This window comes from Tasmannia lanceolata, unplaced genomic scaffold, assembly GCF_043159265.1.
Source record: "Tasmannia lanceolata isolate RefF3 unplaced genomic scaffold, GAP_Taslan_0.1 ptg000012l, whole genome shotgun sequence".
In the NCBI taxonomy this organism is placed as follows: Eukaryota; Viridiplantae; Streptophyta; class Magnoliopsida; order Canellales; family Winteraceae; genus Tasmannia; species Tasmannia lanceolata.
In genome coordinates, this window is record NW_027518689.1 from 39,717,501 (window position 1) to 39,733,899 (window position 16,399).

Consider the following 16,399-nt stretch of genomic DNA (forward strand, 5'->3'; position numbering starts at 1 on the left):
CGCATTGGGTGAAGTTTAGGCCATATTTGGTAACCATGAAAAATTATTCCATGGAATAATCGTGGGCCCAAGTGCGTGAGTGGAGCACAGTAGTAGGAGGAGGGAGAAGAGTACTTGAGGTGAGGTGGTAGGAGTACGTGGAGAGAGCATCAGTAATCCTTGAAAAAAGTGACAAAAAGTAAAAACAATTGGTATTTTGTTTTCCTTATTTTTAGGAGTTTTTTCATTCTCCCCTCTCAAGCTTTGGGGACAAAAAAAATACTTCGTTTAAAACTTTTTACAACGAAAATGCATCTGTTTTTTAACGTGTGATTTGCTAGGGTCCATGGCAAAAGGCATTTTGCTGCTGGTTTGTCGTATGTCAAACCAACCACGTTGTTAATTGAGGTGGCTGGTCTAACATGAGACTGACCAGCCGTGAAATGCCCTTTGCAATGGACGCTAGCAATGCCCTTTTAAAGTTTAAAACATGTTTTAAACATGTTAAGTGTTTTTTTTTAACCAATTTTACATATACTATTTTTTTTTTTTTTTTTTTTGACAATTTTAAACGTATTAAATGTGTATTTTCATGCTTTCATTTATTTGACCGTTTTCCACTACATTGATTGGGGCCAATACCATATTAAAATTTCCCCACCCTTTGCCATATCATTTTTTACTAACTATATGCACAACTAGCCCCACAAATATTCCAAGGAATTGTTTTTCAAGGTTGAGAAATATATGTGAAGAGAGGAATGATAGATGGAAGGGTGCCCTTGTAAAAAGTGCCGAAAGGGTCACTTGATTGGATCCACATCATTTTCGATAATCTTTTTAAATAGGTTGAGAAAGTAAATTCGGTTACACTTAATGACGCGTATCCAATCAAGGGCCCTTTTCCAGCTCTTTATGCCAGGGCGCCCATGCATCTATCACTCCTCATGTGATAATAGTTACAAGGAAAATCGTTTTGGGTCCTATGTCAGTTATCTATAAAATGGCCGACACCCATTTTTCGCTTCTAAAAAAAGACCATAACAAACCCGTTTCCTATTTTTTGTGAAACTTATTCCTCAATTTTCAGAACCCCATCCGCGGTTTGATCTACATGATTGCCGAGATATTGCTAATCCATATTGTGGTGAATTGGATGGTGCAGATCATAGGATACGAGACGAGATGTAAATCAGACACGCTTGTTTCAGTGACCCAAACTCAATTAGACTTGAATACTAAAATTTGTGACTCGTTTTTTTTAAAAGGAGTTGAGTCGGATAAAATTAATGAGTTAACTCAGTCCATGTATCTATTTACCGATTTTGTTTGTCCTTTAGGTAGAAGAACAATTTTTTAATTTCACTTCATTTATATTCCACGTGCCAGATATTTTTCCTCTTCTGCTTTCCATGTCATGGAATTATCAGTGCCTTTTGGCCTTTTGGGACGAGTGGGCCCACAGGAGCGCACGGACCTCCTCATGAGCCGAGACAAAAGTGTTAATACGTGGCAGTCTCGTATGCGTCCAAAGTGGGTGGGCCCACAAAAAGATAGAAATGCGGTTTTGAGTGGAGGCTCCAAATCAGGGGAAATTTACTATGGACTCTAATGGCAAGTTTAGTTATGACTAATGACTTGGTGGCTCATGAGTCGAGCCTAAGCCGCTACTAATTCACGTGTTGGCTGCTGGATCCTTGTAAACCGTTACTAAAATCCATATACGAAAATTTATAAGTTGGGCCCACCTAATCAAGATGGTTTAAGCCGTTCATTTGTTGGTCCCCATGCCAATCAGATCATCAGAATAGGTGCCCATCATAGTACTTTTTGAGTCAGCTTATAATGGGCCCACATGATCTTGGTCACATGCCGAATGCACATCTCATTCTTAATGGATCAAAGGGATAGGATCAATTGATTGAGGGGGGGCAAACTCTAAACAAGGCCCACCAACAACTCTACTTACAGACTTTCTTGATGGGCCATCTAAGCCCAGTTTAGAAGCCCATTCTCTTCGAAAGCTCACCCAAGCCAAGCCAAGCCAAGCATTAGTGAGAATGGTGTTTAGAGGTAACTGCTAATTAATCTTTGTTTAAGTACCCATGATGCATGCCTTGAATATTCCCAAAATGTTTAGCTTAATTATTGAACCCAAAACCATATTTAACTCAAAAAGCTAAAACAACCCTTTTCTCCTTTTCCCTATAAATAGTATCACCATTCTCAACCACCTCCTTCCAATTGCACCCACTTTTAACCATGTCTTCTTCTTCTTCTTCTTCTTCTTCTTCTTCTTCTTCTTCTTCTCCTTTCTTAAAAATCTATTCAAGAAGATTATTACTACACACCCCTCTCACTAACATGAAGGCTGCTTCACCTAGTCATGACACATTAGGGCCTTATACTGGCTTTGATGCCCACGTGGTCATGATCCTAGCCGTCCTTCTATGCGCCCTAATTTGTGCTCTCGGGCTAAATTCAATCGTAAGGTGTGCACTAAGGTGCTCAACCCGGACCCCTGTCCAGTCTGGGGATCAGGTAACGACCCGGCTGGCCCATACCGGAATCAAGAGGAAAGCCCTAAAGACCTTCCTCACTCTAAGCTATTCCCTGAGCTTGAAGCTACCGGGCTTGGATTCGGACTGTGCCATCTGCCTATCGGAGTTTGTTCAGGGAGAGAGGGTTAGGGTTTTGCCTAAGTGCAATCATGGGTTCCACGTCAGATGCATTGACAGGTGGCTTGTGGCCAACTCATCGTGCCCCACGTGTAGGCAATGCTTACTTGACACGTGTAAGAAGATTGCTGGCTGTGGGGAAGCGAGGCCAGCTGAGCAGGTGGCAATTGCACCACTAGACCCTGAAGGCTTGTTAATTAATTATAGGGGTATTTGCTAATTATAGGGAAGTGATATTTTCGCCCCTTTTCTTCCCCGGGCCACACCCTCTAGTGTATTTATCACTACTCATTTTGCACAACAAGGGGGTCGCCCGGGTAAGAAAAGGGAGGCGAATATATCATTTCCCTCTTTATATTGCCCTCCTTATATTGTTTGTGTATACACTCTACAAGTCCTTTGCCCCAAGTCAATTGTATAATATGAAAAGGTAATTTATCCCCCCTCCCCCCTCTCTCTCTCTCTTAAACTTTGTAGCCAATTCTCAAGTGATTGATGAAGTGCAGTGCCACTTTCTAAACAAGTGTGTGGATATCATTTCGTAACAGTTATGTATCATAAGGTGGGTGGTATTTCCACCATTTGTCTTGGTATCTCCCCCCCCTCATTGGCTCCTACAACTCAATGGGAATTGCAACTGCCAATAACATCGAGTGGTAAAAGGTGACATAAAAGAACTGAACCAATGGGAGCATCAGCAAATGTAAGATTGGTTTGTGTCTAACCAACTAAAGAAAAAGAACAAATCAGGGATTAATTAGCTAATAGAGATTCGAATAAGGGGAAGCTGACTGTGAAAGCACCTAGAGAGAGAAAGAGAGAGAGGTGGGCCCTTTCCTTGTCAGCACCTCTTAAAGACTCAGCGTTGAGCACTTAGTGGGCCTGCAACAAGTCTTTAGAGTGAAGAGAGCCCCACTAAGGTACAAAGCCCACATCCAAAGTTGCAAGAGATGTGACTCATATGGTATACGAATGCCATATTATTTCACAAAATCTAGGTGATTTCCTCTCTATAATGAATGAGTCTTTCAAAATCAATTCCTTGCACCCACTTGAGTCTAGACCTGGCAAATGGGCGGGCCGGGTAAAAAAGACCTGGAAAATTTTACGGGTCACTAAGCTTGGACCCGCATCCCGGCCCGTATGGGCCGGGTCGACCTGCGGGTCACCCGGATTTTTGACATATTTTTTAAGATTTTTTTTGTTTGTATGGGGATTTGCTAGCCACCTTCGCCGACCATTTATGTTCACTGTTTGAGAGATTTGTCTTATTGTCGACGTGGTGCAAACTGCAAAGATTGGCAGAAGTATAATTTGTGAAAAGTTGGCTACAAATATATAATAGCAATAAATAATAATCATGGGTGCTAAGTTTTAAATGAGAAATTACGAAAAAATGGTAGCAAAGTAGAAAAAATAAGAAAAAAAACCAAAAGAATGTCCTATGACAATTACTGAAAAAACTACAGAAAAAAAGCAAAAATTATGACAATTAAGGAAAAAAAGTCAAAAGTGCCAAAATAAAGCCTTTTGCACTTCTCCACAGGCATCCGGGGTCCACCCGGCCCGGCCCAGTTTTGACGGGCCGGGTCACTTTTTGCCAGGTCTACCTAAGTCTATGCTTCAATAGGAATCACACAAGAAAATATTGATACAACAGAAACCTATGGTAAAATGTTCGTCTTCATTGGTAACAGATTTTGTTAGGAAATTTCCTTTAGGGATTTTTGCCGATTAGTTCCCTCCTAGCGAGATAAATACTAAAACGTCCCTAAGAATTATCTATTACTGATACAGTCCCTAAGGACTAGAGTGCAGCCTCCATGGAAAACAAGACAATACTGTCCAAAGCAAAGTAATATTTTTAGCATTGAAAATTTATGATTATAAAACTCTTTGTCAAAGCAAAGGTTTTATCTTTGGATTGCAGGAAATTTCTCGAAAAGAAAAATATTTCTAAAAGTTCCCACCTTTATTATACACAAAAAAAGATAACTTGAACCAACCCTATTCAATTTTTACTTAGGACCTTCAATTTTTTATACTATCCCTCTAAACTAACAAAAATCATATCACTCCGTCTAAATTTTGAAAAGAAAAAAATTCACAATTCTAACAGGGCTAGAGTGTCCACTTAAGATGATAAGCTCAGACCAGCCAATTCCAACTGAACCAGTGAAGTGAACAGAGACTCGCGGCGTCAAAACAAATTGTCTCATATTACAGGAAACGGTTATAGATGGTCGATTTTTTATGTGCACTAGATACCATAAATACAAAATCACAACCGTTTTCACTCTTCTTATTTTCTTATCATGGAACATGATCACAAGCATACAAGTAGCAGACTCTGATACCCAAAATTCGCTTTTTATTGGTTTAACCTGGGGTGTCTTGGGACAGAAACATGAACAGAAGTCTCTTCCAACAGCAAAAACCTGTTGGGGAGGAGCAGAACTATACAACCATGGCTACTTTGAGGACTGCAGAAGGAAACATTACTAACCTATGAAAGTCCCTGTACAATCATTTTAGCAATTGAAAGAGCTTCTTTGCAACCTGCATTTCAAGAAAGGCAGTTTCAGAAGATGGTTCAAAAATCAAAACACTGAGAATTAGCAACCATTTAGCATTGAAACTGTGTACTTACTTCTCTGTCAATGCAACGCCAGTAATTGAAGTACTGCCCGGTACAGTGTTTGTTGCCAGTTGTATCACCTTGGATCCTTTTCGCACATGCCAGTAGAAAAATGAGACAACTTAAGAACCATAAAGAATATTTATTATGTAGGCATACTCCAGAGGGTATAGAAAATCATGCACATTTTCCCCATAGAACAACCAAGACAACAACTGGCTCCGCCTACATCAAGATACCCCAAAACTTCAAATAAAATAAAATAAGCCTTGATTCCAGGACTTCTTAGATATTTACTTCTATTTCATCGTTTGATAAGGTAAGGTTGTGAGTGTGGAAAAAAGGAGCATTAAATGTTTCATTAAAATATTTAAAAACACGATTAAATTATGATAACACAAAAATTGTGCTGGACATTCAGTAGAATTTTTCGATGTCTTGCTGGTGTAAGATAGCATCCCACCTAGCAAGGATTGAAATTTAGCAACTCCAACAGCCTACGAGATTCAAGAAAATAAGCCTGCAACTCAAATTAGAGATTGCACCATGTCACAACCGAGGTTGTAGGATCAATCCCAGCTCACCTACAAAAATATAGGTCCCCAGCTTTGTTTAAGGGGATGAGACCTACCCTTCACTTAACTAGGAAGATAGGGTCGATCATTAGTGTTAAAACTTAAAGAGTCTCTTATTTAGTTTTAGAGTGTTATTTAATCCCTTTTAAGTTAAGTGGGAGAGAGGGGGTATTTTTGGTTTCAAATCATTTATAACTTTCATTTTTTTTTTTTTTAAAGTCATTTATAAGTCAACACCTCATAAAAGTAGGGCTCATCAAGTGTTACAAAATTTTTAAATGTTCTTTCTTATTAGAGTCCTATTGTCATATGGAGTTTACTCTTAAGTGTCCAAGGCTTACGTGAATCAGAATAACAGTCTGTGCTATTAAAGAGTTCATGCTTTAGTCAGTTTACAGTAGTTGGTCTTTAGTCCAAGGTTCTATATATATAAGGCCTTTGGCCACTTCTGGACGACAGATTATGATAAATAAAAATAAAAACTCTGCTTACTCATGCAGCCATGGATGCGACGTCCTGAGGATCAAAGTGTGATGCTAAGATCAACCATAGGAAGGGGCGGAGCCAGGAATTTACTCCAGGGGGCAGAGAATTTTATTTTTACAAATAAAGAAAAAATAAAAAAATTACCCTGAATTTATCTAGGATTCTAGGAACCCGAGCTGGTGCCTTCAATTTTATTTTATATGAAAAAAGAGTAGTAGAGTACAAAGAGGGGGAGTGGGGGACATATCACCATACCTTCTTTTCTTTCTTTTTTTGAATGGTAACAGGATTCATTAAAAAGAAGACTGAGAAGGTCCCCCTTCAAGTACAAAGACACAGATACAAACCAAGCAAACAGAGACAATCCTGCAATTATACAATTAGGGCGGTAAAAAATAAAAAAACTCTAAAACCTGCTTAGAAACTCCATCTTTTGCCAACTTATCTGCAATAGCATTAGCAGATCTTCTCACATGCTGATATAAAACCGAAAGCCCTTCCGATATGTCTTTTATCTCATCAAAGAAATGAAGAAATCTACACGGAGGAATCAAAGAGCCCATGAGCCATCTTATAACATTAAGCGAATCACCCTCTACAATGCAACTGCCTAACCTATTCCTTTCCATACACAAAAAGCCTTGATGAACTGCTCTTACCTATGCTTCACTCGAATCTGCTGTTCCGATCGGACCGGAATAAGCCTTAATGACCTCTCCGGCGCAGTCTCTCAAGACACCCCCTATCCTAGCTGGGCCAGGATTACCCAAACTAGAGCCATCGAAATTTAACTTTAAGAGCCCATCAGGGGGAGGACGCCAGGCCTGAATAATAACATCAACATTTTCCTTACTATTACAAACTACTTTCCAACCCTCCCACAGTTCGAAAGTCGAAACAAATTGGAAAAGCGGAAGAGCCCTAGCCCATGAGATAGTTAACGCAATGGCCTTGATAAACAGAAATAAGAAGATTTAGCTTTACCTTCGAAAACTCTATTATTCCTTTCGATCCACAGAACCCACAATGTGGCCATCAATGAGAGCCACCATAAAACCTTTCCTTTTTTCCTCCATGAATTACAGGACCAACCTTCAAATAAATCTTTAAGAGCGGAAGGAAAAACTCAATCCATTCCAAACCTTGCTAAAATCATGCCCCATACCTCACGGCCAACTTTGCAGTGAATGAAAATGTGATCCACCGACTCCCCTGATTCTATACACAAAGCACAATGATCAATAATTAGCAGTTTCGTCTTTCTCAGAAAGTCCACCGTTTGGATCCGACAGCATATCGCTGGCCAGCCGAAGAAACAAACTCTTGGAGGAGCCTTGATTTTCCACACCCTTGCTGCCATTGGATTTTCCTGATAAGGAACCAGGCCCTTATAAAAGACTTGACTGAAAAGAAACCGGAAGAATCTAAAACCCAAAGCCTTTTATCCACCCCTGATAAACTGATGTAAGTCTTTTCAAGGACCTGGAAGAATCTGAGCACCGAAGGCATTTCTTTATCAAAGAAATTCCTCCTAAAAAGAGGTTTCCAAATAACTTTACCAGCTATTCTCTCAAAACAATCTTTCACTAACGCTGACATATCACCATACCTCCATATCCAAAAAAGTAAATACAAGCAGTAATTAATTTTGAGTCCAATTTTGAGTTTTGGGCTCACTACGGGTGTCTTTGTGTCTAGCAACCGTTTCTTGTTTTGCTTGCTAACTTGTTCTATGTGTCTTGGTGTCATTTTTTCTTTCAATGCAGATGAATTTGGTAGAAATTTCATGAGGATAAGACTTTGGGTGTACTTTTCGCGCACACTTTTTTTGCAATGGTAAACACCACAGTATATGGGTTCCATAAATATGGCTTTTTTAGAAGAATGTGAGTATATTGAAAATCAAAATACATCCATCAAACCATTTCAAAAAAAAAATACATCCATCAAAATAATTCATCACTATTGGATTTCTAACACTCCCAAAGGCACTGGTTTGACTAAAACCAATTAAGACACTAATTAACTTGTAAAGAAGACACTAATTATCCAAACAATGCAGACACCTGTAAAGAAGTTTTCAACTTGAATGTGTAGGGTGTAGTGTTATCCAAACAATGCACACACATACGAAGATGTTTTCATCTTGAATGTAGAGGGTGTGGTGTTATCCAAAAAAATGCAGACAACCGTAAATATCAGAACCTCGCAAAAAAATGCAAGTGTGGCGTTCTCATACACTTGCATCACAATTAGATGCTTGTACTTGTAGAAACTGTATTCATAATATGACTCTCTTGAATGGCTTGATCCCTTTTGAGTAGCTGATTTTCTTAGCTAGATCTAGGGCTGTTCAGGACTTGAAAGCAATGTTGTAAATTTTGTTTTGGTGGCCATTTCATTTTGGCCACCAAAATGAAAATTTCGTTCGAAACTTTTCGGTAAATTTCGTTAAATTTGGGTCAATTTCGGCCGAAATTTCCGGAATGGACCGAAATCCGGAACTCAGCGAAATTTTCGTCGTTTCGTTCCGGTTTTCAGCCAAAACCGAAACGTTTCGTCCGAAACGGACGAAACGGAATTTACAAAAGTGCTTGAGAGTAACCAAAATCTTCGTCCGGGATTCTGAGAACCGATTGTGATTCCAAGACTCTTTGAGACTTTGAGAACAGATTGTGAATCTGACTCAAATCGGTTTGGGACTCCCAAATCGGTTCTCAAAATCCAAATCAAGCAGGGCCTTCACTCCCTAAGCCTTGTACTAATCGGTTTTCAAAACCCAAAACGATCAGAGTTATAGACACAATCAGTTCTCAAAATCCAAAACAAACATAGTCCATACATTGGCAGGAGATCAAGAGACCGAGAGAGGGAGATGGAGATGGAGATGGAGGTTGTGAGATACGAAAAAATCGGAGCCAAAACCGTAGAAACCGAAAAAACCCTAAAAAATGGCATCAATTTGCTATTCTTACAAGATTTTGGAAACCCACGATTTCTTATTTGCTATCCAAATATGACAACCCCAACTCAATAATGTTTGTAAGCCATGCATGAATTTTTATTTTTTTATTTTTTCTAAAAAGAAGCCGAGCCACAGTTTAAACAACACCTCCCATCTTTATGGAATTTTATACCACATGTTCACAGTAAATTCCTGCTCGTGGTGGCATCCTTTTGACCTTTTGTATTCCCTCTTTTTTGAAATGATGCTGCTTCTGTGTTTCTCCATTTTTTACTTTCGTTTTAGGATTTGTGTCAGTAAAAGATTCTAATGTTTACCACTTTGTATATACAGTTAGAGCAATTAAATTGCATGGCAAACAATTGAAGTGTCGTAGCATGTTAAGCTACATATTGTGATAATAAGAAAAAAAAAAAAACAATCATGGTGGCACTGGATGAAACAATTGAAGATCAAATTTGCCAGAAATTACCTTATATTCAAGCCAAAATCTCACACACTTTGGCTTGCTAACCTGCTCAAGATATTTTTTCGGGTCAACAAGTTCCTCTTCTGCCCTGGATTCAGTAGAAACAGATAAATTATAAGTTCATACACAAGGAAGAAAGACTAGCAAGTTGTATATATAATGGAGAAACAAAAAAAGAACACGGTCATAGGGACCGTCATTGTCATTGACAAGCATATTAATTGAGATACATAATTATATGCATATTAATTGCATGTGAAATATGTTATATGTATTATGTATAAATATTTAAATGAATTACATGTAAAATATAGTACATACCGGATAATCAGACAAGTGTGACATCGCATGTTACTAGGTGTTTGATGTTGACAACCCATTATGGGTGGTTTCTGAACTTATTTAATGGTTTTTTTAGTGCATATTTGTACTTGTTCTAGCAATTCCTGAAATTTCGTTTTAAATATCCATTATTTGGGTATATTTCCATATGTTTCCGTGATTTTACAAGATTTTCACCGAACTTTCCATTCAAAACTGACAAGTTTCCGTTTCTATAATGACTGAAATGCATATCAAAACCAAATCTTGAAACCTTGTACATTTGACATAAGCAACACAGTTAACATCATGATATGTTATTTACAATGATAAGTTACCATAAGTAGAGCTCATTCCAATTTTCTTGTTTATATCGTCATGTAAGGACTAAGGACTAAAGTAATGACTAAAGGCTTATCAAAGATCCATTAGTAACGACTAAAGGCTTATCAAAGATCCATTTCTCCTTGTCCTTTCCAACCTTTTTGTTTCTTAAAGAACTGCAAATATGAAGATCCAATTCTTTCCAAGTCTATTTTAAAAAGTCTTTTTTAAAAATGTAGCTGCATTTTATTTATTAATGAAAGCTATAGCTGATTCCATAAATGGATGGTTTTGTGGCTCCTCTACCTTCAGGCAATCAACAATTGCCGAGCATATTGAGATCAATCCTACAACTCATCCACGAGTTCTTGAACTCTATTTGATTCTCACTCATCTCTCTATAAACTCACTCATCTCTCCACAACCCAACTCAATTTAATCTTTCTAGATTGCATGGAATCTCAATTCAGAGCTCTTAAGACTAGCTACTGATCTCCTACCATCCCCAAATCCAAAATCATTTCCATCCATCCAAAGCCACCAATTCAAGAAGTTCCCACTTGTACACGATCAAAACCCGGTTAAAATGAAGCTCAAGTCATGCAATCAAACCTTGCCGATTTCGAGCAAATCCATGGGAAGAAAATGTAATGCTTTTGAATTTTGAAAAACTCAGCGCTGCTGCTACATTTTAACTACCAAAAATACCCATGAAAATCTATGCCAGGACAACAGACTGCAATTTGTATTATAGTAACATTGTACAAGAGGCAATAACCTATATCTGGTGACATTCTTTTATTGAGAATTCTAATACACTTACACGAGACACTCCTGATTAATCGCATCTCTGTGAAGTTAGCAGGACCTGGACCACTCTCCTGTGGGCCCACCATGGCAATGAAAATTCGCACCCACCAAATAGACCAGAAATATCCGACCAGTATCCTGCAATGAAAAGTCTCTTGAAGCCAACTTGTTTTTGGGATGAGTTTGCATTTTAAATTTTACACATATGGGCTTTATTCATGCAAAACCCAGCCCAACTTTCACCCCAACCTGTCTTGCAATATTTAATATTGGATGTGCTTGACAAAAAAAAATCACAATAGAAAACTATTTTTGGGTGCATCCAATTAGGCCTCAAATTAATAGGGATATATTCCGTTTGGAGCAAGACATCGTTTAACTTATTTAAGCAGTTAGTAACTTGGTACCATCTATGAGAACTATGAAATCGTTGAATAGGATGGGAGCTGCATAACAGTATAGATCATACATGTCATAATAGCCACACCAATCCGCCCATACCTGCATGACATATAAATTGGGAGGCAACTATCATTTATGGACTATAGCTATTTCAGTATTTCCAACAAATAGATGCATTGAGAGTGTATCAATGCGCTTGACAATCTTCAAAAGAGAAGTAGTTATTTGGAAAGGGCTTATGTAAATACGAGAAGAGAAAGGAAAAAACATATTACTCACATTGCAAAGGAAGTCCTATATCAACAACCGAATGCAAGGGGGGGTTTATTGTTTCACCCTACATAGAGGAAATCATTGTTATAGATTTAAAAAACTAAACACTCAGGCATATTGAGTATGGTAACCAGACTTTAAGTACCAGATGTTTTGTTTTACAAGAAAAATAAAATGAAATGAATTGCAAAAAAGACGATGCATTGTTATGTTCCATCTAAAACAGAGTAACAGGCTCTAATCATCAGGTATTCCATTTAAAACAGAGTAACAGACACTAATCATCAGATCACATGTATATCCACAATTGAGAGCTCCTTGCAAAAGAAATTGTTGTAGTTTCAATATATCAAGAAATAACTGCCAACTCCAGGCATAAAATTCACATTTGACAATTGATTGGCCAGAAAAATGGAGCAACAAAGGCAAAAGTAATTACAGATAAAATACATTCCTAAAGATCAATGAATTGTAGGAGATATTTTCGAATCACGGGAAAAGTAATTTCAACCTATCACTTTATTAGTAAGCAAGAAAGGGCTTTAGAGTAGGATGATCAGCATATTAATGAAAGAAGAAAATGATAAAAAGTAAGTTCATTTTTTTGAATGGCTAAAAAAAGTTCATAAAGATAACGAAATAATAATAGTAGGATATTTAGTGTGTTAGCCATAGACCCCGACTTCCTTGGGCTCTACAGGATCTATTGATGGATAATGGGCATAACAGTCTGAATCTGGTGTTTATGCCTAGTTCGATATTTTATGATTTCAGTTTAATCTCAATGAAAAAGAATTTATTCAGAACAACGGAATTAATCAGCAAAGAAATGCCATTTTTCGAACAATTGAGTTTTATTAATGGGAAAATTACATTTACACGCCCTCTAGTTTCTGACACATACACTTCTACCCCTGTGGTTCTAAACGTGACAAGTACACCCCTGAGGTTTCAAAACGTGACAAGTACACCCCCTCCGTCAACGGTCCGTCAGTTTAACCTCCGGCCACCGCCACCTTCGGCTGCCGTCGCCATCTCTGGCCACCGCTGTCACCTCCACCACAGACAATGAAACCCCACGCCATGGCTGCATCAAACCCACATTTCAAGAAAAAGACATCGATAAAAACAAAAAACAAAGCCCTAAAATATTAGGGTTTATGTGCAAATCATGATAATTGTGTGAATGAAGACAAATAAAACTCCCAAATCGACGGTTTATATTGATAAATAAACAAGGGTTTGAATCAAACCCTAATTTTTAGTTTTCAAGTCTGAAAAACCTAATTTTCAGTTGGAGAAGAAGAGGGCATTTTGGTCATGGCTGTAAAAAAAAACCAATGAAACCACAGGGGGTGTAGTTGTCACGTTTAGAACCACAGGGGTAGAAGTGTATGTGTTAGAGGGGGTGTAAATGTAATTTTTCCTTTATTAATCAACAGAAAAACCATACTCGCCGAAGCTAACACAGGTGCAAAGAGGGTGGGAAAGGGGGAAAAAAAAAACAAATCCATGGAAGAGTTTTATTTTGCAAAAGAATGTCATTGTATATAAAACTGTTCATGGAAATTGAGAACTGAGAACTGAGCAATTGAGTGAGTAATCCAATGAGAGATGAAGAAAATGCCAATTCCTTTTACTGTGAAATTTAAATTTCACCCATTCAATTATTGAGGCAGTGTACTATCTCAGATATAAAGGAAGAACCGTAAGCAGTGATACACCAAAGAACTGTGCGTAGTCTACATCTTTGATCATTCTCTTTTATTATTTAATTTCCACTTCTCTTTGGTAGTTTCTCTGCATAAATGTTTGTCCCTAAATTTCCAGATTCTTCCCTCCTTTATACCAAGCTAGAAACAAAAGAACGATTGAGCCGAATTATTTTAGAAAGCAATCTACTAATTTAACAACACACACACACACACAAAAAGAATAGAAAATGCGTCGCTCCTTTAACTAACAGTATCAGCAAAGAAAATGGAGAGAATCGTACAATGAGACAAACTAGGGTTTAGGAACCCTAATGCGCATCGATAGAAAACCAGCTAGATTCATCGAAACTTCAGAAAAAAGGCTACTGAATTGTTTTCGGGAAAATTTGTAATCCCGAGAGAGAGAGAGAGAGAGAGAGAGAGAGGATTCTGCAATGTTTCATGAGTTTTTTTAGGGGTGCAACTTGGGTCGGGTTGAACCCGAATTTGGGTTGGGTTGGGTTGGGTTGGGTTTTTCTCAAAATCGGGTTGGGAAAAATCAACCCGAATTGGAAATCGGGTTGAGGTGTTGGGCAACCTGACCCGACCCGAATCTCGATTTCCAATTCCGACATGTGTTTAAAACCTGATTTCAACTGAACACATTTCTCATTGAAGCTAGAAATGTGCTTAAATTTTAACATAAATTTATTCTTCAGTTCAGTTACATAGTTTTTATATGGTGGATGCCTATGTGGGAATGTGAGCAAAAAAAAACAGTGGGGCCCACAAAAAACATTTGCATAAATTGGAAATCGGGTTGGGTCGGGTTGACCCAATTGCAAATCGGGTTGGGTTGGGTTGGGTCCAGCCAGGTTAGAAATCGGGTTGGGTCGGGTCGGGTTGGAAAAATGGGTTCCTCGGGTTGGGTCGGGTTGGCCTCACCCGACCCGAGTTGCACCCCTAAGTTTTTTTTATGGGAATTTTTATATGGTGTCCACACGTACTTGAACGTATTTTATTTTTTAAAGCAAGGGGCCCACATAATTAGATGATCCAGACCATTCATTTGTTAAGCCCCATCTAGAATGTCTCATCTCTAAAAAATCATCCCCATAATCTCAACCCTTTGCTCTCTTTATAGATCGTATAATACAAAATCCTCTTCAGATCAGACGGTAAAGATTCGTAAGGGCCCAACAAATGAATGGTTTGGATCATCTACCGTACTTTTGAAAAAAAAATAGGTGCAAGTATGCGCCGGCATACATTTTCTCGTTTGATAGAACTTCTATAATTCACTTTCATTAGGCTAGATCACCAAATTGGTAAGGAGACTTAGCATGCACTCTGGTAGAAAAAGTTGGTGGCCAACCGGTTTGGTTCTCGGTTCCCGGTTCCATGAAACGTAAGAAGCGAACCGAACCGGACCGAACATAATCGGTTCGGTCCGGTCCGGTTCTCCGGTTCTAATGGTTAATTACTAACTAATTATAATTTATAAAAACTTTTAATTAAAGTTATAATATAAGTTACTTTCTTATTATAAGAATAGTATTAACTATTACTTATTAATATTATAAGTAATTTATATTAATAAGTATATGTATAATAGAAATATAAAAAATATTATATATATATTCAAAAGTTCGGTTCTTGGTTCGGTTCATTCAAAAGTTCGGTTCTTCGGTTCCAGAACCGAACCAAGAACATTAGACCCGGAACCGAACCGAATAAGTTCGGTTCTTTGGGTCTGGTTCGGTTCTGGCCACCCCTAAGAAAAACTTAAGCATCCAAAAATTTGGAATTTTTTTAAAGGGACTCCCTGAGAGCGAAAACTTAGAATTGTTGGATTTGCTAAGGACCATCGCATACGGCATTCCACGGGTAGGCTGTTGCATGAGAGTGGAGCCATGCACCATATATGAATTAATGAATAAGACAAAATCTGTTGAAAAGTGAGCCTATGTGGCTGCTCTCTCATGCATCAGCCGGCCCTCAAAATGTCTTCTATGATGGTCCCTGGCAAATCCCTTTCAAAATATTTTATTTTTTTAAATAGTAATATGAATTTTTTTTCGAAGAGACACTGTTAGAAATTTTGAACTCAAAATGTAGAAAAAACCGAGAAATACCTTCTCGAATATGGATTGAACACGATGTGCAGGTATAACGCCAAGAAACAAAGCAAGAACACAATCACACAACAAAACACAAGATTTTATGTGGTTCGACAATGCTTACGTCCATGGGGAAGAATTTCACTATTTCAATCTAGGGTTACAAGCTCTCTTCTTCCTGGCCAAGAAATACAAAGAAAAACCTAATCCTGTAACCCTAACACATGGCTTATATATACATGAAGAAATTTACCGAAATACCCTTTAGCTCGACCCTCGTGTGCGTCGCGCACATTAGTCCATCAAGGTCTTATATAATGCCAGAATACAAGACGCATGCACAACAGTACAACACAAAAAAGCACTTTTTGAATCCAAAATTAGGAGGGAAGACTCAAATAAGAATCTCCTTTTGACAAGCTTTTGTCTTTTGTGGTTTATTGTGACTTGAACTTGTGACCTAAAGGTGTGTGAAGTGGGTTTCAACTCTAATGCAATAATTTTTAGTCCCACATTAAAACTTTCAAGAAAGTTTCACCTCCTTATAAGAGGTGGAGTTGAGGAAAGACCTGGACCTATAAGTGGGCAATGGAATTTGTTGCGTGACCCGGTTTTACATGAAGAAAAGTTCATGTAAAAAAAACACACACACACGAGCCATTGGT

At 38.1% G+C, this 16,399-nt stretch overlaps 1 protein-coding gene and 1 long non-coding RNA gene across 3 annotated transcripts; one reads left to right on the forward strand and one right to left on the reverse strand.

The window, feature by feature from the left end:
• The first annotated feature begins 2,234 nt into the window (after nt 1-2,234).
• Nucleotides 2,235-3,161, forward strand: LOC143887334 (RING/U-box superfamily protein). The gene has a single exon (XM_077391434.1). It carries the CDS (start codon nt 2,242-2,244, stop codon nt 2,875-2,877), a length of 636 nt encoding a protein of 211 aa, XP_077247549.1. The 5' UTR covers nt 2,235-2,241; the 3' UTR covers nt 2,878-3,161.
• A 1,716-nt stretch (nt 3,162-4,877) lies between these two features.
• LOC143887335 (uncharacterized) lies at nt 4,878-14,052 on the reverse strand. Of its 2 annotated transcripts, XR_013254134.1 has the most exons (7): nt 13,917-14,052; nt 11,927-11,984; nt 11,653-11,746; nt 11,259-11,383; nt 9,794-9,878; nt 5,308-5,383; nt 4,878-5,216 (listed from the first exon to the last, which is right to left on the reverse strand). It is a non-coding gene; the product is annotated as an uncharacterized LOC143887335 (long non-coding RNA). The 2 variants fall into 2 exon arrangements; XR_013254136.1 differs by lacking the exon at nt 11,653-11,746.
• Between the last annotated feature and the right edge of the window lie 2,347 nt (nt 14,053-16,399).